Source organism: Nannobrachium achirus (genome assembly GCF_963921795.1).
Source record: "Nannobrachium achirus genome assembly, chromosome: 8".
NCBI lineage: Eukaryota > Metazoa > Chordata > Actinopteri > Myctophiformes > Myctophidae > Nannobrachium > Nannobrachium achirus.
The window spans coordinates 29,692,963-29,718,431 of record NC_137817.1 but is presented as its reverse complement, the minus strand read 5'-3'; the positions used below and the strand labels follow the sequence as shown (position 1 = coordinate 29,718,431).

The following is a 25,469-nucleotide window of genomic DNA, read 5'->3' as shown; positions in this document are numbered from 1 at the left end:
TATGAGGTAACGTTCCCATTGTGCTCACAAAACCAAACTAAGCAATTAGTAGGCCTAATAGAAGTCATGAGATTTTCATTATCCTTCTACACAGGCCACACTGGAAACCACCAACAAGCCCCTATGGCATTTTGTGGTATCTTTCTAACAATCATTGTAAATAAAGTATTCAATCAATCAACAAATTATCCAGCAGGACCAAGCTGTCTACCAGTACCAGGTCAGCTGTGACCAGGCAGCACAACATGCTGAACCATTGATTGATTCATTCATTCATTCATTCATTGAAGTATTTATTAGAAGTTTGCACAGGAAAAGGAACAGTTTCATTGACTGTACAGTTGGTCAACTATATATACGCTATTTACATTGAGATACTTTTTTAACTCGTTTAAAACAGCAGCCCAGAAACCAAGCTGGTGTTTTTATCAGGGCTTTTGTAGTTTAGAGGAAATTATCCCAGAGAAATCATTTACAATACTATACAAAAAAGGAGGCCTATAATAATTCTGTACTATATTTTGGAAACTCAATTAGGCCATTTGGGTTGATGCATTCTCTTTATAACATGGATAATAATCTATTATGAGAGATCTATTATTACTAGCCTAAATAAATACTGTAATACCATGAATGCCATTGCCATGTAATAATCAAATATTCTGTTAATCTGATGTATTCTTCTTTATTTTATATCGGCCTAATCTATGAGAGATAGGTTTTATGATGACGGTCTGTCTTTAAATGTTAGGCCTATGAGATACTAAAGTGGTTCCTGTGTAAATAAGCCGAAAAGCTTACAAGGATCTCCTTTTAGTTGACCTTGTACCTGTGATTTGTACTGTCATGAAACTGTACTTTTCCTATGAAAACTTCAAATAAATTCTTCAATCAATCAAACTCGGATTATATGGCTATTTGCATGATCCTGTATTTGCGACCAAAGGTCGAAGTACCATGGGAAATGTTGCAGCTTGTCTGTGGTGTGTGTGTCAGTCAGTCAGTCAGTCAGTCAGTCAGTCAGTCAGTCAGTCAGTCAGTCAGTCATGCAGTCAGTCAGTCAGTCAGTCAGTCAGTCAGTCAGTCAGTCAGTCAGTAAGTAAGTAAGTACACATTTTTACAGTCTATGGGTTGGTTCCCTTGTCACTGTGACGTCACACCACAGGTTATCACAGGTCACCTATGTAAAAGTCCATATAATCTCTTTTATGCCCATATATGAAGATCCCTGATGTCATCGATATATATCACTGGCCAGATGGCCAAGCCATGGCCCATATCTGTGTGTCTGGTTCAGATAGGGATCTCCATGTATGGGCATAAAATGTATGGATACATATTAAAGGTCCATGGGCATCCAATCCCTTTTATGCCCAAATATGGAGATTTCTGATGTCATCAATCACAGGCCCTATAACTGGCCCAAGAGCCTGCTTTACTCTGATTTACACCCTACCTTCCCCGAAAACGAAAATATTAAGTCCATATATGTAATGGATATATATTAAGAAAGGATGAAATAAATAACATATCCATATACAGTATGGGCATTCCCAGATAATGCCCTGTTAGGGTACTTATGCCCATATATGGAGATCCCCAGGAATCAAACCCAGGCCCAAACTCGTAACTTGCCAAGGCCCTGCTTGGCTTTTAACATATGTTTTATGCCCATATATGGAGATTCCTGTCCCAATGTCATCAATAGGCTATTAAGGAGTGCCCATATTTGGTAATAATGCCAATATATGGGAATGTTTTGACATAACATTGACTATCATGATTCATGCAGGGGTGAGGGGCCTCCATTGATGGGTAACCGGTCCAATATACATCACTGGCCAGATGGCCAAGATTTGCAAGTAGCATCATGTCGCCCTGAGGCGTCTTACTCGTAATTATAGATTGAGATGTAGGCTTTGGTATAATTTCTTTATGAGCTAAAACAAGATTGAAAAAAGAACGAAAAAAAGAGGGGAAAAAAAGATTCCATTCAGACAAAAGCCTCAATAGTATTTTATAGAGGGCGCCAGTGGCACGCGCCACAGTCCACACTACTTACTTGATATTAAGAAGCAGCAAACGTCAAAAGTTGACTCACATGTTGGAGACAGGTCATTTGACATGGTCACATGGTGACCGAGACACCCGTGACAGCCCGTTTTCACGTTAACGGTTAGTTAATTATCAAGTTAATTACCATTTTTCGAGAATGATTGTATGGGACATACGTACGAGTAGTAGGCCTAGTAGTAGTAGAAAGCCTGGTAGGCGAGGTTAGTAGTAGGAGTTAGTGTGACTGTGCTCATCATAGTGTTCACTGTGTGTGTGCGCGCACCTCACGTGGTCAAAGTGGTGCGGTCCTTTGAGCAGAGCGACTTCTCAACAAGCAGCAGAGTAGTAGCGGCCAGCAGCAGCAGCAGCTGAGAATGTGAGCAGCCTATCGGTTCATATGTGGTCCGTCCGCTATTTTCGAAGAAGAGTTGGTCAGACGCAGGACATAGCCTACGCAACGGGCGATTGCGGTCAGCATACTGGCTTATTTATAAGTGAGCCCTGAGCGCCAGCCAGCCCACACTGAGCCCGGAGTGGCAGCAGAGTAGAGCAGCAGAGTAGAGCAGAGCTCTCTCTCACCCTCCTCTCGATCTATTCTCTCCCCGCATCAGATGGACCACGGACCACCGCTGGTTCACTGCGGGGCTTCATGGTAGAGTGAACCAGCCGCGGCAGTGAGTGTCTCTCTGCCCCGGATTCCTCCAGCTCACTGGCCGTTATGCTGCCTGGGGGTTATTAGTTAGGCTACTCCGGCTGAAGATGCAGTGAATCTTAAGTCAGAACAGACTGTGTGTTGTGGACACGCGGGTTTATTCGGTGTGTGTGGTGTTTATTTTGCTTTCCGTCCGTCCGTTGCTGGACCCACTCACTCACTCACGCGCCGACAATGGACTGAGATATACGCGGGGTGACCGTGAAACAACCTGCCGTGATTTCTCGCCCGTATAAATGATAGAGGATACCATGACACTGCTGTCTCTATTGGGTCGGATCATGCGTTATTTTCTGCTCAGACCGGAGACCCTGTTCTTGCTGTGCATCAGCCTGGCGCTGTGGAGTTACTTCTTCCACACGGACGAGGTGAAGACCATCGTCAAGTCCAGCCGAGATGCGGTCAAGATGGTCAAGGGGAAAGTGGCGGAGATCATGCAGAACGACAAGTTTGGCGGCCTGGACGTCCTTGACGCGGAGTTCTCCAAGACCTGGGAGTTCAAGAGCAACAACGTAGCGGTCTACTCCATCCAAGGTAGGCTATATATTGTAGACCTATATACTTACTGTTTGTATTGACTTACTGTATTTTGTTCTTTCATTTTTTATTTTATTTTTTACTGACTATATCTACTGCATAGTAGGCTACTGTGTTCTATTCGTCTGTCATTCAATGTTATATGATATACTTTAATGGTTTCCTTGTTGTACCAGTGAACTGTACCGTCTTGAAACTGTACCTTTTCCTATGCAAACTTCTAATAAAGTCTTCAATCAATCAATCAAAGGGCGACGGGATCACATGGAGGACCGCTACGAGGTCCTCCAGGACCTGGCCAACAGGACGCACCCGTCTATATTTGGGATTTTCGACGGCCACGGGGGCGAGGTAAGTTTTGGAAAAGTGAGGCAAGCCTGTATATAAACTACATTTATATTAAACATGTACACTAGACTAGTGTAACTGCCATATGCCAGGGATTCCATCCAAACCATTTTTGCTGCAGAGTGCAGACCCAAAGGAGACACTTGGTGTTTCCCCCGGGCAAGGACTCAAACTTAGAAATAGCCTACATACGAATTCATCACTTCAGTCCTATTTCAATTATTTTTGAAAATAGCCAATCAACAAGCTACAAGAGGTTGTAGGTCTACTATTTTTACTATTTCCTTAAGGCGTTTAAAATTAAAACGTCTTTTATCTTTTATTTCATCATGTCATTTATTCTGTCATTTTAGATTAAATAAATAAATAATAATCATTCAAAAGAAAATACAAAAAAGGGGGATATTTTCTCACACAACCCATAAAAATGTATCCTTCCTCACTGTTTGGGAAACACTGCCATAGGCCCTAGTAGGCTATAGGCCTACAATGCACAGTCAAATAATCAGTGTTAATTTGAAAGGTACATTTGGTTGCATACTGCATGTACAAAACACTGAATATTCTAATCAATGCAAGCAGAGCATAGACAAAGAGGCATCTTGAAGTGGGTCATTCATTCATCACTGATTTGCCATATAGAGGAGGAAAAAACCCTAAAAAAGAGCCATAGTTTTTGAGATACCCCTACCCGGGGTAGAACAAAATGTGACATTGTTTTTTCAAATCTTTAGGATGTCCCCTTCATGAAATGGATTGTCACAAGTTTTACTTTTACTGCAAAAGTCATGAAATTGATCCATGAAGGTACTCACCACATAGGCAAAAAACGCCTATCCTGAAAGATGGAGTTCCAATTCAATCCTTTGTCATTTTCTACCTGCTGGTTGTTTTTAACTCATACTTGCACAGATGGTGTACAGGTAGCATCCTTACATCCCAGAACAATCAGAATGCAAAAATGTGGTTCTGTTTTGAACCTGCAGCCTTTTATATAAGGACTTTCTATAGGCGGAAATGACATTCCTAAGGAAAATTCCCCTGTAATCCTGGTGATAATCTTCTATAAGGGGTAGTACAAACCCTGACAGTGTTTTTACTTGTCCTCTTCATGAAATGGATGGTCAGTAGTTTTACTTTTACTGCAAAAGTCATGAAATTGATCCATGAGGGGACTCATCACATATTGTAGGCAAAAGAAAGCCGACCCTGAAAGATGGAGTTTCAAGCAATCTATGGTAGTCAGACTTAAATGCAGTATGTATGTAGGGCAGGCCTACATGCAGTAGAATACACTATATTGTGTGCACCATTCTTAATGCCAAATAATCAGCAGCTTTTTCTCATTTTCATTTATTTAGTTTATTTCCTTTTCAATCAATTATCAATCAACTATTTTGAGCAGTCTGAAGGAGACTGACCAATGTTTTGATTTCTTTGAATTAGTTACAAGCAGGACAGTCCATATAAACACAGGGGCAATATTCCAACCCTTCCCAACTGGATTCCACAGAAGGGGTTTGGGGACACGATTGTGGTATATATATATAAGATATAACACTTTGCTACATAGCCTGTTGAACATGCTGTTCAAAAGCATCCTTAGTGGGAGGCAGATGTGAGACTGACATTTCTGTTGTTGATGGAAGAATACAACAGAGCTCATCAAGACTGGAACATGGCTGGCCCTTTCCCTTCTTTTTTAGGCCATAGAGAATGAGGGCATATTGTCTTATAAAAGTCTCTGGTAGACTATCTGTCAAGCAAAAATTATCAGACCCTGAAGCTCATTTATGTGCTTCTCCAGCTTGTTGAAAGCTGTTGTTTTGCTTATTGTATCCAATCAATGCGTGCCATGCTGGAAGACTCTCACACAAAGCCACTCCCAATGTATTTGTAATATCAGACACAGGGACGTATCGTTGTCTATCCCATGACCAGCATGCATGACAATCAAAGCTGTTCCAAGGAGTTGTCGACTAACATATTAGATGAGCAACACAAGTACACCCATGTATATAAATTGGGTCAGGGTCTGAGAACCTTTGGCTTGACAGATAGTCTACCAGAGGCTTCAGCATGTGCAAGACAATATGCCCTCACTCTCTCTCTATGGCCTAAAAAAGAAGGCAAAGGGCCAGCCGTGTTCCCGTCTTGATGAGCTCCTTTGTATTCTTGCATCAACGACAGCCATGCCAGTCTCACATCACTGAGGATACTTTTGAATGTTCAACAGGCTATGTACCAAACTGGTACAGTATATGGTGCCACAATCATGTCCCCAAACCCCTTCTGTGGAATCTAGTTGGGAAGGGTTGGATGCTAAAGGATGAGACTACATTACTACAGCCTGTCCTGTTCAAAAAATAGCCTGCAACAAGCAGTAAGAGACCTCACCCAACTCTACTGCTATGATAAGGATTGTTGCAGTCAAAGTAGTACGTGCCTCAATGTCTCTCTGTGGGATTGTGTTGCACATAATGTTACTCCTGTATTTACAGTGCATTGACTGTAAACTAAAATAAACAAGAAATTACACAATCCTTTTATACCAGCTTGTGCCTTGTGGACCAGCCTTGTGGAGCATTGTAGTGGCCCTTGGTTGAAATCCACTGGGAACTGAATTCCTTCTTACCTTTTATATTTTAATAATACTTACCATCATACCATATTTATTACTATAACATAAACAGTAAGACAGAATTCAATAAATCCATTGACCAGCCATTGGCCAATAGATACACAGCGGATTATGTCACAAAATCTCCTGCCAAAATTACGTCAGAATTTGGAAGATCATGGCTTTGTATCCATTGACCAGCTTTGCAAGCAAGCTGGTAAAAATTGATCAGTCTCCATCATACTGCTCAAAATAGTTGTTGATGTGAAAATATTGAAAAAGAAATAAACAAAATAAATGAAAATGAGAAAAAGCAGCTGATTGATTATTTGGCATTACGAATGTCACACATATATACCTATACCTGATAACCATCCGTAGATTCTAAATGAATATGAAGTGTGTAGAGACATGGTATCAAATTGTAATCCCTGTTATTAAACAGTCATTGTGTTGTATTTGAGGCATTATTACAGTATTAATAGATAGAGGAACTCTGGAAAATAAAATACAAACCCTGCTGCATAGCATAACAAACCTGCAACATATTATGACATATTCTTCTGGTTTCTTTTAGGTGTTGGTGTATTCCCTATAGACAATCTGTAAAAAATATTGTGTAAATTCAACTAAGTAGTAAGTAGGGATGGAGCTTGTCCATTTGTATTGATAATGAGCACATTATCGATCCTGCTTGTTGACCCCTGCTTTTATCAAGCAGACTATTGAGTGTCTTCTAATATTTTGTGGGAAGATGTGAGATGACAAATTCTGAACAGAACTGGAATATTCTTTTTTATTGGCCAGTTGTTGTTACTGTGAGTTTGTCTATGAAGATGAGAATTGACAAAAGTAAAACATATTATCATTTAATATAATTAAAACAATCATTCATTAATGTGCAATAAGTGTTAAATGGCTATATATTATGAATAGTACTGTAACAATTTCTTGATCGCCTCTTGTCTTGATTATTTAAACTTGACGTCAAGAGTTACTGACCATCGATTTCATGAAGAGGACAAGTAAAAGTTATGAAAAAACATTGTCAGATGTTATAAACCATTATAGAAGATTTTACAGGATTACAGGGGAACATTTCCTTAAAAAATGTAATTTCCGCCTATAGAAAGTCCTTATATAAAAGCCTGCGGATTCAAAACAGAACCACATTTTTGCATTCTGATTGTTTTGTGATGTAGGGACACCTGTAGACCATCTGTGCAAGTATGAGGTAAAAACAACCAGCAGGTAGAAAATGACAAAGATTGACTTGGAACTCCATCTTTCAGGGCAGGCGTTTTTTTTGCCTATGTGGTGAGTACCTTCATGGATAAATTTAATTACTTTTGCAGTAAAAGTAAAACTATTGACCATCCATTTCATGAAGAGGACAAGTAAAAGTTATGAAAAAACCTTAACAGGGTTTGTACTACCCCTTATAGAAGATTATCACCATGATTACAGGGGGATTTTCCTTAGGAATGTCATTTCCGCCTATAGAAAGTCCTTATATAAAAGGCTGTTGATTCAAAACAGAACCACATTTTTGCATTCTGATTGTTTTGGGATGTAGGGACACTACCTGTAGACCATCTGTGCAAGTATGAGGTAAAAACAACCAGCAGGTAGAAAATGACAAAGGTTTGACTTGGAACTCCATCTTTCAGGATAGGCGTTTTTTGCCTATGTGATGAGTCCCTTCATGGATCAATTTCACGACTTTTGCAGTAAAAGCAAAACTTGTGACAATTCATTTCATGAAGGGGACATCCTAAAGATATGAAAAAACCATGTCACATTTTGTTCTACCCCGGGTAGGGGTATGGTCAACTTCTGGCCCATTTTTTCCTCTACTAATAATGTCTCTGCAGTCACATTTCTGTCACTCTCTCTGCACTGCCACTGGCCACTTAAGTGTCAGTAGAGGTCTCCTATCTCAGTGGTTCTCAACCTTTTCAGGCCGCGACCCCCAATTTAATCATATTTTCTATTGTGAAAATAGCAGATCTACATGCTCACAACGCCTCACGGCTATATGTTCGAAATTTCTGCCTCTAATATTTGACAATTTGGCCAATGTTTAATATGAAAAAGTCCTTAAATATTCACTAGAAATGTGCATATACCCTCTATATACATATTCTTCATGTTGGTTTGTTTACTGTTGAGTGACCCAGATGATTTGGGGACCCCCTGGGGGTCCCGACCCACAGGTTGAGAACCACTGTCATATCTCTCCAAGTTCATGGTACTAACAGATGTTGCCATTCCACTCAGTGGCACCAAGGGAACAGCCTGCCATAGAAATCTATGTCATGACACCAAACAGATGTCACTTGAGGGGACAGAACAGTGTCAGTGTGTGGAGGTCTTTTGTCTGTAAGAGAGAGAGTATACAGCAGGGGTAGGCAAGGGTGCCATCATTGGCACAGGGGAGGGTGATCACTGGCACACACTGAGAGAGAGTATTTTTTGGAGCTGTGTGAAGCACAGGCTCCCTATACGTGGCTGTGTGGGTCTGTGTGTGTGTCTGTCTGTCTGTCTGTGTGTATATAGCCTGAACTTCCTAAACTTCGGCACGCCACTAGTCCCACAGTTTTGCCACCACACACTCGCGCCATATGTCAAATCGACCGGCTTACTCGGGAATCGTGGGCTATTACTTTTCTAAGAGAAAGGTTCTATAGTTTAATTGATATTAATTTATTAGTGAATTAATTTTCCCCATTGACTTATAATGGGAATCGCAAAAACTCACATTCAATTATTTGTCTCTCGCAAACCATAGGGGCTAGAGTTTCAAGACTTGGAGAGGAGGTTCATAATGATTTCAAGGATTAAATAAAAAATAATTGTGTCATTTGGCCGCATGGTGGCGCCATAACACCCCACTTTACGTTTTGGCCTGTAACTCTTGAACCGTAGGTCGGAAAATTAAAAATATTTTTTCCCTGGATTCCTTGGGTCATGACGCATCTCCCCATATAGGCCACGCCCATTTGCGCCATGATAGATTTTCCGCCATCTTGAATTTTCTCCAAAACACACTTTTTGCTCCTTTTCCTACATATTCTCTTCAAATGTCACAAAAATCGGTACACATGATCCACACACACACACACACACACACACACACACACACACACACACACACAGCTCCACTTCACACGGGTGTGATTTTATTTTTAAATCAAATAAACGGTCAATTAAATGAAGTCACATAATTTGCAGCAAATGACATCCTTCACACAATTTTACATTCATTAAAATTCTGAACTTTGTTTGTGCGTGTGCGCGTGTGTGCGCGCGCGTGTGTGTGTGTGTGTGAGAGAGTGAATGTGTGTGTAGTGTGCATGCTCTGTTCTTATGACACAGGACCACCATATGAGTGAGGACAGGATATCATATTTTGATTGCAAAGCCCTGGCATGCCCAGACACTGATGTTGTTTCTGGATGCAGCTGTGCCTGAAATTGAGCTCCATGCTAAAAAGTCCCTGAAAAAAACAGCCTCCTTGCACCTTTCCTCCCCTCATCACCACAGCGAAGGCCAGGGCTCCTCATGACCTGATGAAGGCCATGGCTTGAAAATGTCGGTTTCTAAAAAGAGTTGTTTTTCTACAGTGCTGCAAATCTTGCTGTCAGTATCTTCCGTAGTACCTCACACAGTAAAATACCCAGTGTTCATTTCTAAGAGTAAGGGTCTGTTTCTTACTCTCTCAGAATTACATTAACACTGAGGATTTTACTGTCCTGTCTCTGTCTTTCTATCAACTTATTTGACCGCGTGTATCAAAACAGCATCCCGGTTCCAACAATGGAAGCTTGTGATTGGCTGAATCGGAGGTAGGGAGCGCTCCGTTGTATTCGCCTGGACCGTGCAGAGGTGCCGAGAGCTCACTCGTGTATGGTTATAGGTAATATAATAGGCCTACATGCGATGTTTCATAACATATAACACAAGAAATAATCATAAACATTCTATATTTATAAGGTAAAGTATTATCTTTCTACTATAATAGACAGGCCAGCTCCTGGTGTTGTTTAAGCATGTCATTGATAGACTCTCACACCACTCCTTCTACAGATTCCTCCTTTCACACATACATCGCTGCATTTCCCCCCTACATTCCTAGCTGCTTTCCCTGAACGTATTGTACTTGCACGATGTACAATTAAACAAAACAATAATGTAATGCTATGACGCGAATTACATCATAGTACGTCCATTATAAACCTTCCGGCCGAAACACAGACTTACAAATAGTTCCACGCTGCAGTGTTAGGCCTACTGTGTCCCCTGGTGGCAGGAACAGTGTAGTGCAGACATTACGACACACACACACACACACACACACACACAAAATACATGAAGCAACAGTGCTTTTGGTGGGCAACATGGCTTGGAGCAGTTGTGCGTGTGTGCATGTGAGCACGCGAAGCGTGCGATTTCTAGATATGAGCGGCCGCGTCAGCGGCCGCGATTTTCTAGTACTTAATAATTGGGACTTACAAGAAGTTAAGAACCATTATAATAGGCCTACATTTACAGTAGTTTAGGCATTTTGGTTTGATGTGGGCAGAACAATTTGTCCTTGTTTTGTTATTTGACTATTTTTACTAATTAAAGACACTTCATAGTGAATTAGTGATTATAATAAATAGCCTATGTCATGATTGTTGTTATAGCTAGATCAGATTGTGTTTATAATATAACGCCGGTGCGCCTCCGTCATCTCCACCAAAAACAAGCGCTCCCCCCTTGTTCCATTGTTGGAACCGGGATGCTGTTTTGATTCACGCTATTTGACCATTTCTCTCTCCTCTACTGTCCTCTCTGCACCCTCTCTGTCTGTGTGTGCTTTCTTTGCGGGGGTTGGGGGGGATGGGGGATTTCTGATGTCATGCAACCTCCCCTTTCGTCCGGGTTGGCATAGTCGAGATGGAAGTAAAGATAGCTGTTCTTTAGGGGATATTACATTTTGGGCTGTGGTGCTGAGCACTGCTGCTTTTGACCAAAGGTGGTCATTGGCTTGTTTTTCCCCAGAGTGTGTACTCCGTTCCTCCATGAAGGATATATGTGGGTCCTCCCTGCAGCTATTACACATGCGGTTGAGAAAGGGAGAGGAAGAATACTGTGTTAGATATGGTGAAGCAGCACTGAAGAGCATATGAGTTAAAATGAAATAATGAAGAAGGGAGAGATTGGGAGATAATGAAAATGAATGAAGATGAATGAAAATGAATGAAGATTATATAGAGAGGGAGAGAGAGATAGAGAGGGGGAATGACAATTATAGCAAGAGAGTGAGTCAGAGAATGAAGAGGAAAGAGAAGAGAGTAGTAGGAGAAAGTGGGTGTTCACACATGTAGGCGAGAGTTGTAATACTTTTTTTTCCCTTCTTCTCCTTCTTCTTTATTTCATATCATGTCCACAGGCAACAATTTGGTCTGTTTTCATTCCCGCATCCTCTTTTGAAGTTTGTGCCAGACAGCAGCAGCAGCTTTTGGAACACTTCCTCTGCATAGAAAATTTAGATTTGTTTCTAATAAGCCTGAGGGCAGCAAATAAAGGCAGAGGTGCTTGGCGGCCCAGGGCAGCAGCAAGGAGGACCTGCTGCCTCCACGGGCCGAAGGAGAGTGAGATGTCACTCCTCTTTTCTGCATTCTCTCAGGCTCCTTGGCTCCTCCATACGACACACAGTTGACATGTTGCGAACAGACTGTAGAGCAGTTAAAAACGCTACAGTTGCTAGATGGTGTTCGGGTGAGTAAGCACTAATTCATACTTGTGGTGTACGCCAGTTCCGCTCACTGAAAATCAGGTGCATGGTTGTAATTAGCATTTACTAAGTAAGTTACAGAGAAAGTCTGTCTTGTTCCCCGTCCTTCTGAGAGTCCCGACATGTCACTGGCGGAACAGATGAAATGGCTGTCAGGGGGGACATCATCATGACATCTGGAAAACTATGTCTTCACTTCTCTAAGTTTCTTCCTGACTTACAGTCTTGCACTCAATTTAAGAAATGACTTTCTTCCAAATTACAAGATTTATTATAATATTTAGTGGATTTACTCATGCATGTGCCTGTTATCTGTTCAGTGCAGATCATTTATTTGAGCTGTCATACGACACTAATGTGCATGTACTGTAAGTGATAACCCTGGGCTGTTTCCCCATCCATATAATGGTATCATGAGCCATTTGCTCCTTATTGGTATTCACCATAGAGAGCCATTGATGTTCTCTTCACCATGCCTCACTGGCAGACTTTGGCTTCAGGCACTGCACTATTAAGGAAGAACACAGAGAACATATTTAGTACCTGCCTCTTTAACACTGGTATTTTTCTGTCAGTGAATGGCTCCATGGATGAAAGCAGTATTGCCATCTTTGTACCCTTTGTGTTGCCTGCTCAGTCTGTCATGTTCGAATGGCCTTTGTGTTTGAAGGAGATAAGAGAATGCTGAGGAAACTATAGTAAAACACAGGAAAGATGACTTTTTTCGCGAGCAAATCTGTCTTGCTCTGGCTCTCTTTCCTCTGTCTTTATCCATCTTGGCTCATCTTTACTTTACCGTGCAGTTTCACAATAAAGGGCTTTTGTCAGTGAAAAGGCCAGTGTTCGCATTTTAGACGCTCGCGTGTGTGCGTGACTGTGTGTTTGTGCGTGCATGGCATGCGTGCGTGCAAGCGAATCATACTGTACTCCAGTCCAGATGCGTAGGTTAGTACAGTCGTGTGTGTTTGTGTGCTTGCAGCCTTTGTGTGGGTTAGATAACAGGGACTTGAATGCCTCCTGAACCCACTCACACCAGAGAGATGGAATAAAAGAACCAGTATATCTGACTAATTGCAATGTTGGCATTAGAGGATTCAAGAGACAGAGAGGAATTGGAGAAGAGTTTGAGAGAGAGAAAAAGTGGAGAGGTCTTAATCAATGTATTTTTGTTGCTGTTTTTTTCTGAGTGAATGTGCATTCATGGCATGCATGTGCATGCATGTGTGTGTAAATGTGCAGCATACAGTGCAGCATACACTATCCCATAAACCAGTGGTTCCCAAACCTTTTAGCCCGTGGCCCAAAAGAGAAATTAGACTTTTGCCCAGGACCCACAGTGACAATATCAGATATACAAGCTCAAAAAAATAATGTAGAAACATCATTGAATTTTTTTAATCATTAAGATTTTAGCTTTTTAGGTCATGTTTCTTTTTTTAATGTTTTGATAATAATAATAATAATTAGAAATACTGTTCCTACGAAACAGTGTGGGCTCGCTCGTGACTATATTCTGCAGTGTGCTAACTGTCATGTGAAGCTCAACCAGTACTCCCAGATTTTCCACACCTCAATTGCACCTCATTGGCTAAAGGCCCTGCCTTTGTACTGTCTGCAACAGAACTCACGCACCGGAACTCACACGACTGAACTCACTCTATAAATAATGAAGATAACATAGTGTTCTCGCCTTTCAGTCGAGCCCACAATTACTGTAAAGACAAAATGTAGGAAAAATTAAGAGACCCATAAAAACGCCCCAGTGTTTGGGAAACAGTGCCATACACTATCCCACAAAATTGACTTGGGGAAATGATTAGTGAGAGCAGCACACAGGCAGGGTATTTATTATCTTCTCTCCCGGAGAAAAGCACCACTGCACTGCGACTGTGAAATGCCACCGTGTTCCTATCAGGACCAGACACCTGCTTGCTTCACCTGACCTCGTCCTGTCTTTGACCCCAGTCAGAGGCCTTGTCAGCTGGACGGACAAACCCACTGATTTCAGAAGATCAAACCACAGAGAGGCCAGTGCTGAACCCCATCAGCCCTATACTAAGTTGACCGTATTATTACCAAGGGCTCAAATACTAGGCCCCCTCCTGTTGTCTCTCTACATTAAATATCTCTGCCTCCGTTACTGTCCCTATGTCCTCCTTGGACCTACTTCTATTAACTTAGCGCAAGAGCTGCTGCTTAAAACTTCAGCCTGTTGTCCTTGATATCAAATGTGTGTGCAGAGAGTGGAGCGCGGGAGAGGTGATGTTCTCCTGGAAAAAGAACATCAGTGCTGCAAAGAGTCCAACAGAGCTGGACGCTCATCTGAGAAGTCTTCTGACCTTTTCGGTAAATCATCCCTGGTGGTAGTGGTGTTTGTTTTCCTGTAGCTAGAGAACTGTCGGGGAACGTCTGCGGAGAGAAAGCCTTGCAGTGAGAGCACTGCTCAATGTGTAGGATAATGGTTGCTGTTGTCTGCCAGCAAAGAATACCTAAATGTTTTGTCCTTCAGTAAACATCCGTGGTCTCTTTCCTCCACCACATACTTGCTGCTCAATATAATTGCCAGTTATTCCGAAATCCACTATTTTTTTTAAAGGATATTTTTACCCTGTCCGCAGCAGTGCATGACAGGGTATTGTAATCACTTCAGTGTGTGTGTGTGTGTGTGTGTGTGTGTGTGTGTGTGTGTGTGTGCGTGCGTGCGTGCGTGCTTGCGTGCGTGCGTGCATGCGTGCTTGCGTACGTGCTTGCGTGCGTGCGTGCGTGCGTGCGTGCGTGCGTCTGTCTGGAGGGACAGATCTCCACAAAACTTGGTTAAAATAATCAGTATGTTCAGGTTGCCCCTTGAAGAGATGATTAATGTTTGGGTTAAAAAGGTCAAAGATTTATGTCACATTCTGGACAAGGTTAAATTCAGAATACATGGGCCGATTTTCATGGAATTTGGTGGGAATGACCAATACAGACTGTCAAAGCCATGAATAACTTTGGGGTAAAAAAGGGTCAATGTCATAATCTAGGTAATGGTAGAAATTATACGATTGGCCATATCTCACACACTTTTATATAGTTCTTATGATGTATATGATATTGTTTTATTAGATTTAATTATAACAAGATATTATGGTACGGATGGAGTTTACACCAAAGTCACCCATATGTGATTTCTTATATTGGATCATCTGGGTGGTCACTTTGAATGGGGTGGCACCATACCGTATGTGTGTTTTTGTATAGCACTGTGTGACAGTGGGAATGTGCATAGCATACACGATTAGTGTTTAAAGTGAAACTTTAGCAAACCTTTGTTTTCTCCACAAAATGTTGACAAAATCGCCGGGCATAAGCCCAATTACGCTCACATAAGCCCACTGTTTTTCCTCTCACATCAGAACAATGGGATTTAGGTTGAACGTCTGTGAAGTGATCCTTTAAATAAAGCGCTCTGGAGGCTCAGTCTGCTGTTCTGTCTGACTGACTGTTCAATAATTCAACACCTCTCCTGTCAAACACTACTGCTTAACCCCCTGACTAAATATTCACCCACCTCCGAGCCATTCCAACACACACACCCACACACAGTCGCACACACACTGACGCACACACATACACCTGTTACACCATGTCAAGGTTGAGGTCAAAGGTTTGTGGGGTTGAAATAAGGTTGGAAGTTGTTTGTGAAATTCAAACTTCATGGTCGTTGGCCTCTCTTCTTTATCCTCTCCTACATTACACAGTCCTCTCCTGCTTTTCTGTAGGTCTGCTTTCTCTCTCTCTCTCTCTCTCTCTCTCTCTCTCTCTCTCTCTCTCTCTCTCTCTCTACCTCTCTCTCTCTCTCTACCTCTCTCTCTCGCTCTCTCCCTGAATTGGGTTGGCAGTGAATGAATGGGGCTCAATGACTCTGCCTCCAAGGCCATGTCTCCTTAGTGATTCCTGGTGCCCCCTAGTCTAGGCCCCCCACTGTGTGCACACTGGACCTCTCAACTGTGCACTGCTCAGTGCTCACACTCAATACGCCATGTGTGTGTGCTGTGCGCTAATGTAACTCATGTGATGTTGTCGTCCCTGTTTTGTATGCCAGGCATGCCGACTTGTGTGGGAAGTCTAGGATTTTAGATTAGATTGTAGACCTCGTAGAGCAGATAAGAGTCTGTCCCCACCTGCCAATTACTACTAAAGTCACAGTTAATGCTAAGCTGTCAGTCTTTATAGCCTCGAGTCAGTGTTTGTTCCACATTAACTAGTGCTAAATCAAATCACATGACTGGACTGGTGTGGACTGTCTGCGGTTTGGAATAAGGGCATTCTTTGTATCGTACACAGTAAAATCCTCAGTGTTAATTTATCCATTTGTATCTAATGTGTACATACAAATGTAACCAGATGAACCTTGTGGGCCTATATGGTTACATTTGTACACTCTCAGTTAAATGAACAACGAGGATTTTACAATGTGTTCTGTACATATTGTGTACATACTGTAACTCGATGCATGTAGGTCTGTGTGTGTGTGTGTGTGTGTGTGTGTGTGTGTGTGTGTGTGTGTGTGTGTGTGTGTGTGTGTGTGTGTGTGTGTGTGTGTGAGTGTGTGTGTGTGTGCGTCTGTGCGAGTGCCTGAACAAAAAGGGATGTCACTGTTGCAGCCCGTCTGCCTGCTGCTGTCTTGGCAGTGGGGCAGGCTGGAGAAGAATGTTGGCTCAGGGATGGTTGTCACGTCGCAGCTGCTAAAAGTGACATTGGCGAGTGTGTGGAAGTTGTCGGTGATGTGGTCGTACTCAGCTGCTGCTGCGACGCCTCTCTTTGGCCAGCTGGGCCTTTTTAGGCAAGGGCAGGTGTATTCTGAAAAGCAGGCTTTGTTGTTGTATTTGCACAAATATATGAATGAATCTGTTGCATTGTGTGCCGTTATCAACTTATCAAGCATCATAGTGCACACATGGTGTTGAGTGTATGTGTATAATGTTGGCTTTTTTATTTTGTGTGTGTGTGTGTGTGTGTGTGTGTGTGTGTGTGTGTGTGTGTGTGTGTGTGTGTGTGTGTGTGTGTGTGTGTGTATGTGCGTGCGTGTGTGCGTGCGTGCGTGCGTTCGACGTTCGTGCGTGTGGTTGGGTGTGTGTGGTGGTGTCTGGTGTGGCTCTGGAGCACGCCTGCTAGGCACATGTGTTCTCCAGTCTGCCGAACATCAAACTGCACAGACAGGAGGAATGCAGCTGATATGAGTGTCTGATGCTAGCAGATGGTTTCTATCTGTTGCAGAAGCAATAAGCTATGAACCGCTGTGAACCAATCCGCTGCCAGTCTGCCTGTAATTTCCCCCGATAATGAAGACTCACTGGATCAGGAGAGAAGATCACACTCTTTACTCTTCTATGTCATTAATCTGTACTTGTAAGTGAAATTGAGAGGAAGAGTGGGTTTTGCGTGTGTGTGTGTGTGTGTGTGTGTGTGTGTGTGTGTGTGTGTGTGTGTGTGTGTGTGTGTGTGTGTGTGTGTGTGTGTGTGTGTGTGTGTGTGTGTGTGTGCGCGCGCGTGTGTTACTGTGTGACTGTGTGTTTCTGAGCACACATGCGTTTTGTGTGTGCCTGCATAAAAGTAGATTAAAGTATTTGAATCTCTATGGCATTGTGTGTGTGTGCGCGCGTGTGCGACACTGTGCGTGCCTGCCTGCCTGCACGTGTGTGTGTACAGTATATGTGCGTTTGCATGCTTTGGTGCATGTGGGTATATTTGCGTGTGTGCCAGCCAGGCACTTGCAATCCTGCTGAATCTTGGCTGTGTGTACTTGTGATTATGGCGCTGAGAGGATGTTTTATTTGTTTCCTTCTCATTCTTCTGGGGCAGCTGGTGAGACGGATGAGGCAGGGGCAGCTAATGACTGTGGTGAGTGTTCCACTGGGAATGATACACAGCGGTGGACAGTAACAAAGTACATGTACTTGAGTGCTGTATTTTTGGAATATTAGTTTTTAGTTTGTTCTTTGCAAGCTGATGAGTTTCGCTCCGTTTCATTTCAAATAGTAATATTGTACTTTTGACTCCATTTTAGGAACGGGCTCTTGGGACCGATACGTACTAAGCACTATTGAACAATGTAGCGAAAATAGCTACATACAAGCTCACAATGTGCCACGTGGTGAGCTTGCAGTTCGGTTACACAATTTTTAAATTTGGCCTCCCACTCCACCGGATGGACTGGTAGGGACCCAAGGGATGAGTAGCAGGAGGGAGAGAGGTTTGTTGGGGAGTAGGGAGGATAATAATTGGATGGCTCCCACTGTGGATCTCAGACTTATGGGGTCAGTCATCATCTGTATCTGGGACGTTTGACTCTCATAAACATATGGTACCGGTATATGTCTTCTGAAGAAAATTGTTTTCTAATCTTGACCCGGCCAGGGCATCAGCTGGGTTTAAAGGAGAATTCCGGATTAGTGCTATTCTTACCATCATTTGATGTTATTCCATCCATTAACCAGTCGTAGAGAAGCAGGAAAATAAAAAGAAACTTCTAGCACACGGCAGCTATGAGCCGTGGGGTGGGATCTAGCGGTCGTTCGCCTTTTTACGGCAGCTCCACCATTATGATCAAATGTAAAAAAATATATATAATTGTGGGGCGATACAAATAAGCGATTTACCGTAAAATCTGTGTTCGATAAAAAAAAAAAAGTACTGATCGTTCTGGGTTACCATAACATCATATTAAGGTAATAAAACAACTAGTCCGGAATTCCCCTTTAAGTATACAGTGTATAGGGGCATATACACACACTATACCGTGTATCGATACAGTGTATCTCGGTCACAGGTTGTTGTCACGTACAGTTGGGTGTTCACTTGCGGATAAGAAGGTTGGAAGTTTATTTGCATACTATGGATGAAGCTTATGGTGATGAGATTGTCTTTAGGCTAAGAGGAGCAGAGAAGACCGTAGGACAGATCCCCCTGCTTTCATAGATCTTCTCTTGTGTTTTTTCTTTTCCTTTTTTTCTATTGGCATAGATTTTCCATCTGTGTCTCATGTGTGTGAATTTGTGTATGTTTAGACCAGGGGTTCCCAAACCTTTTTGTCTAATAAATTCAGAACCGGGTTTGTAATGGACCCGGTTTTCGGGCTCCATCCCTACAGGGCACCCCATGAATATTTTTTTAATCCGAGGCACACCTACATTATAATTTTCACTCCCAGCACCTTATATTTATAGCATATCGTCGTTGTCGAAAACCGTTCGTTTTGTATTTATCATCTATAAAAAAAAGAAATCTGTACTAAACTAGTGAAAACAGCAGATCTACAAGCACACAACGCCTCGCATTGCGAGGCGTTGTGTGCTTGTAGATTGGCTGTTTTCACTAGTTTTGTGCGACAGAGGTTTCTGCCTGACAGTAATTATATTTTAGTGATTATGTTGCGAGGAAAACATTGAGATAATATCCATTTTGGTTAGAACTGACGGAAAATAACTGTGTACTTCAAGTTTAAAATGATACTAAATATTTTTTCAAGTGTCCAAATAAATTCCAAATATCAAATGATCTCGCGGCACCCCTGGACTTCCGTCGCGCGTCACCCACTTTGAAAACCCCTGGTTTAGACATCCAGTCCAATGCATGTGGTGGCAGTTGTTTATAACTGTCTGTGGATTTTGCCCTCTGGCTGCGCTGCTTATTGAGTTCATCCAGGGGCAGAGCTGACAGCCAATCACACTGGATGAGGACATGGACGATGGATGGATGGTGGAGATAAAGAAAGATGTTTCATCAGAGGATGAGAGGAGAGATGAATGTTGGCATGTGCCTGACAGTTATTCTGGATAGGATGAGAGAGAGAGAGAAGGAACAAATGAGTGGGAAGATGTTATACAGTTGAACTTGAGAAGAGCGGTGTGGCCAGGGGGGTTGAAGGAGCGCTAGAGAACAGAGGAAGACACCCTACTGAGATGAAGGGGGAAGGCAGAAGACTTAAGGAAGCTTAAAACTGTACGTTGTTTGGATTGGAGCGCGAGAAAGAGAGGCGAAGGAGTTATTGTTGTTACTTCCTGAGGAGGTTGGGGAATGCCTATTAGCGTAAAGTTCTTGTATTTCAGGCCTCTCAGCTCAGGATAATAATTCATCCTATCAGGAGAGAGAACTCATAGAGCATACAAGATAAAGAAGTGAAATTGGAAGTGATGGAACAAAAACATTAGCATACAAATTTTGAATTGGAACACTACAAAATGTAAGCTGATTAATGGGTTCTCTCTTCTGATTGGATGACATGACATTGGTGAACTGCCTGAAAATGTATTTTGTGTTACTAAAGAGCTGGGGAGACAGATAGAGAGCCCTGCTACTGAACACACTATTTATCAGTGATTACTCTTAGAATATAGAGCTTTACCAAACAAACAAACAAACAACAAAATACTTTTTATTATATATTATTATATTGGGCTGTCTAAATATTTTTTAAATCAGATTAAGTTTAAAGACAGTTTAGTCAGTTAAATTAAGTCACATCTGTACAAATTACACCATGCACAGACATACTGTAATTCTACATGCATTCAAACTACTAACTAACTCTGACTGGGGAGGGAATCTGAGAGATAGGTGGGGTTATTGGTATTGCTCTTGGTCTAATGATCATTACATCCTGATGTGAAAGAAAATAATTCTAAAGAAGAAAAAAATAAAGTTGTTATGTACAGCCTTTGGACAATCAAAATCAGTTGGAAATATAACATTTTGATGTGGTGTCAAACTTAATGTTGATATGGCACACTACCTATATCAAGAAAATGAAAACATGGGGGTGCCCGCTGGCCTACTGGTCCAGGTGCATACCACTTAGGCATTGATGCCTGGCGGTGTCGCCGGTTTGATTCCCGATCCGGACGACCTTTGCCATGTGTCACTAGTACTCACTACCCATCTCTCCCCCCATTTCCTGTCAGTCTACTGTCCTATCAATAAAGGCATAAAAGCCCCAAAACAAAACTTAAAAAAATAAAAATAAAATGAAAACATGTCAAAAAGGTGCCGATCCCTGGTGTAAATGGAAATGCAGGGTTTAAAGTGAGCTGAGATCACACACACGAGCATGACAGTTTTTACCTGCAGCGTTTAATCAGTTAAGTTTCAGTGAAATTGTGGTGTTGGATTATACTGGCAGAGCTGCTTTGTGTTAACAGACACTTTCTTAATCTTTTCCCAGAGCTGTATAGGATATACTGTATAAAGAGTGCATACAGTTTCTGTTGAATAGGAAAATGTACAGAGATACAGTAGAGTAGAGGCTCCAAACTGCTGTACAACAAGCTGTGAGTCAGACAGTATATGTGAGGTGTCAGTGGACGTTTCTTCTGCTTTGATCACAAATCCTATCAGACCCAAGGCAAGAAAAATGTGGGGGGCAGTTCTCTGCCCAGAAAACACAACAGACTTTTCCAACTCTTCTCTCTCTCTCTCTCTCTCTCTCTCTCTCTCTCTCTCTCTCTCTCTCTCTTTCTATCAGTTACACACCCCATGAAGCCTTGAATTCAAGGCAATTATTTTTGTTTTTGTCACATTCCTAAGCCAATAATTTGATGACCGACGGAGTCTCCAGTCTCCACTCAATTGAGTTTCCTACTTTTTAGTTATTTTTCATTCTATCTCTCTGCTCTCTTTGTCCTCCTGTCTGTGTTGACCTTTTCGACGTAAAAGTCTGTCTCTGGTCTCCCTCCTGTCTCTCCTTCCTACCAGTTTCATAATGCCCCTCGTATCCTCACCTCTGTCCTTCTCACTCTCCCTTCCTCTGCCTCCCCATTGCAGATCTCTCAACCCAAAATCTAAATCTGTCATTCACCTTAAAGGTCTCCAAGATGCTATTGCCGCAGGGGAGTGCAATCTATAGTCTTACTGCCTTACTGCAGCAAGAAAGGAAGTATGGAGGTAAATCCCCCCTATTCTCCACTCTCGCGCAAAGCTGAAGTGGCTTTGTTTATTTTCTCTCCAAAAGCCCTTGATCATAGGACAGTCAATATTAATAATTAAATTATGATTATTGTGTTTATGGTCATCTTAATATATTTCATAGTACACGCCATTTGCATCCCTGTAACTTTAATGAGCAAAATAAATAAATACCGCAGTAAATGTGTGTATTGTAACAGCCCTAACCATAAACAAAGACTGCACAAGCAGGAAATGTCTGGTGAAGTCAAAGTTCATAATCTATGCATTAAAGTTTAAATCTCTTAATTACTGTACACTAGGGCATTCACGAAAAGTGATTTTTAGTATTCGAATTATTCGACCTCAAAGTATTAGAATAGTCGAATATTCGGCAGGACTGGCCAAACTGTCAAATATTAAGTAAGCAAGAGGCGAGCATTGTGAAAATAGTAGATCTACATGCTCACAACACCTCGCAACGCGAGGCGTTGTGAGCATGTAGATCTGCTATTTTCACAATATTTATCTGCGGAACCGAGTCACATTAAATGTAATGCCTACAAGTCCAAGTGCTTGTCAGGGTGGGGGTCCCGAGTTCAAATATGTTTATTTTGGGGGTCACGGCCTAAAAAGGTTTGAAAACCCCTGGTATAGAGCATTAACAAATTGACAACTCATTCTTATGACTTCCTATCTAGCCAAGCTTTATAAACTATATATTTTTTAAAGAGAAAACAATAAAAAAATTAAAATAAGAGAATATTTGACTTTGGTGAACAACGTCGAATAGTGACTTTGATATTCGAATATTCGAATATTTGTTGTATATTGTACACCAATATTGTTCTCGTATAAGGCACTTTCCATTTGAAAGGCCATTTCCATTTGGCCAAAGGTGACTTAAACCAGCACAAAAGTCAACATTCCCACAAGTCTATCAAGGTGGAGATGATGCTACCTGCATAGTGCAGATTCACCACTGAACACTGCATTGTGATTGGTTAACAAACCATAACAAAGTAACTTCCAAATGATAGCTAAAGACTGTCCAGGGAGGCCATGCTGTTATTAAACTCTATTACTCTCTCTCTCTCTCTCCACTCCACTGCATGTCTTACTTCTTCTCGTTCTTGGTTGACCTTTATGCTCTGTTTCTATCTCCCTCCACCTTTCACTTCCTGCTCCTCCACTTCAACACCACCTCACCACCTCTCCCACCCCCTCCCTGCAGAGTCACCTTATCTCTCTGCAGTCTGTCTGATTTATTTATCACTGCACTGAAATATTAAAGAGTCTGCTGCCTCCAGTCCTGGGGGGAGTCCATGTCTTTCCCTTAACATGCATGCGCACGTGCACGCGCACAAACACACTGTGCCACCGTGTCTTTAAAGCAGAGCAGACAATGTGAACTCTGTGCTCCAAGCTATACTTGCTGCATTATCATTTTAGAAAGAGCCTCCTCCTGGCTGTTATAAACTGACACAGACTGCACACAGCCTTTTTAAAGGCCTATACAGTAAGTACAGTACATGCATACTGTCAGTAGTACCGTTAGTGTTTGCCCCCGACAGCATCTAAGTGTAGCAGGGCTCTGGGAAGAACCACAGAATCCTGACTCGGTTGAGATCACACATAACGCAAGGGCAGCCCAATGTGTTCGCATTCACGCACGCACGCACGTGCACACACTCACACACACACACACACACACACACACACACACACACACACACACACACACACACACACACACACACACACACACACACACACACACACAGTGCTACTATTCTTTGAAGGCATTCCCCTCGGGGGAGGTGGCTGAAGCTAAAAATAATGAGCGGGCCAAAGTGGCAGCGGGCCTGATCCATGGTTCTCCCACACCTGCTGTGGAAACTGGGCTGCTTGCTGCCTCTGATTATTCACTCACGGTCCTCCCTCACGAGGCACACGTACACTGGTCTAGTGCAGTAGTTCTCAACCTTTTCAGGCCGGGACGGACCCCCAAAATAATCATATTTTAACTGGGGACCCCCCACCCTGACGAGCACTAAGAGATGAGGCATTACATTTTGTATAACACGATTCAACGCGAGGCGTTGTGAGCATGTAGATCGGCTATTTTCACAATTTCTGCCTCTAATATCTGACAATTTGGCCAATGTTTAATTTGTCATTTTAGAGGTATTAAAATGTCCTTAAATTAGCACTTTAGAAATGTGCAGATACCCTCTATACACTTAAACTTTATTTTGGTTTGTTTACTGTTGAGAGAGAAAACAATGTTGCACATTAAGTTAATCATCTGGGGACCGCCCAAAATAATTTGGGGACCCCCATGGGGCCGACCAACAGGTTGAGAAACACTGGTCTAGTAGACCCAATGTGCAAGTCGATGGTGATTGAAATGCATGACAATTATTAAACGTATGACTTTTTTTATTCAAAGGTAGGCTCTTTAGGTTCACAGGTATACAGTGGCAGTAGTTCTCTCAGTTAAGCATGATGTGATCAGTCTAAATGCTGCATTCACCTTGATTCAAAATGAAACACGCTTGCATTGTGTTGCTAAGGTACTTCCAAAACCCTGAAGTAATTTAAATCCTAGAAAACCCACTATAAAACATCAGGATGTGTCAAAATTGTCAATTGAGTATGTACTGACAATGGAAACAGATATATAATAAAGATATATTATAACTACATTATAACTACTTTATCTTATTAAAGCATTGGTACTGTAACTATCTGTAGAACGATGTAGGCTACAACAGGACTGGACTTCAGTAAGATGCTATCGTCTTAAATATTGTTTTAAGTATACTGTATATGTTTTTCAATGGATGCCATGTGTATTATAGTTGTTGTTTTGATTTAGTTTTTTTGGGAGGTGCACTCGCATTGCATTCTCGTGATGCAAAAAAGTTCCAATATTTTAACTTTGGACAGACAGCAATGCTGTCTACCGTTATCGCTTCCAGTATTTATGCTTTCCTCCTGTCTTGCTCCTCGTCCAATAAAATAAAATCTGGTTTCCCGTCTATGACTTGCTTGAATCCATGTGAATGCCTCATAGTTATTAAAGGAATACTTCACCCACAAAATGACTTTTTGACTTAGTTTTGTCATCAATTATTCACCCCATGAAGCCTTGAAAATCATGGAGAATTTTAGTTTTTGGAGCATTCCTTTACATAGACTTCTTGGCAAGTGTGTGTGTGTGTGTGTGTGTGTGTGTGTGTGTGTTGTGTGTGTGTGTGTGTGTGTGTGTGTGTGTGTGTGTGTGTGTGTGTGTGTGTGTGTGTGTGTGTGAGCGTGTGAGCGTGCTTGCGTATAAACTCACATCATGTTGAACCTCACAGGCATACTCTGGTGCGCTCGTCATGCGTGTGTGAGACCGTTTACACTGGAGTTGTTTTAAATTGTAAAGTTGTTTAAAAGTTGTCCAAAGCTTGACAGGGTGATTAATTGAGTAAGTATTCCTTTAAAGG

The 25,469-nt window shown here is 42.0% G+C and overlaps 1 protein-coding gene across 1 annotated transcript in view; it reads left to right on the top strand.

Moving 5' to 3' along the window:
- Positions 1-2,908: 2,908 nt before the first annotated feature.
- The window catches only part of ppm1lb (protein phosphatase, Mg2+/Mn2+ dependent, 1Lb), a gene marked incomplete at its 3' end in the record, with an annotated part of 64,011 nt that continues 41,450 nt past the window's right edge, over positions 2,909-25,469 (top strand). The window contains exons 1-2 of the mRNA XM_080731450.1: positions 2,909-3,301; positions 3,555-3,655. Coding sequence (XP_080587576.1) covers positions 3,004-3,301; positions 3,555-3,655 — 399 coding nt within the window. The 5' untranslated portion in view covers positions 2,909-3,003. The remainder of the gene's footprint in view (positions 3,302-3,554; positions 3,656-25,469) is intronic.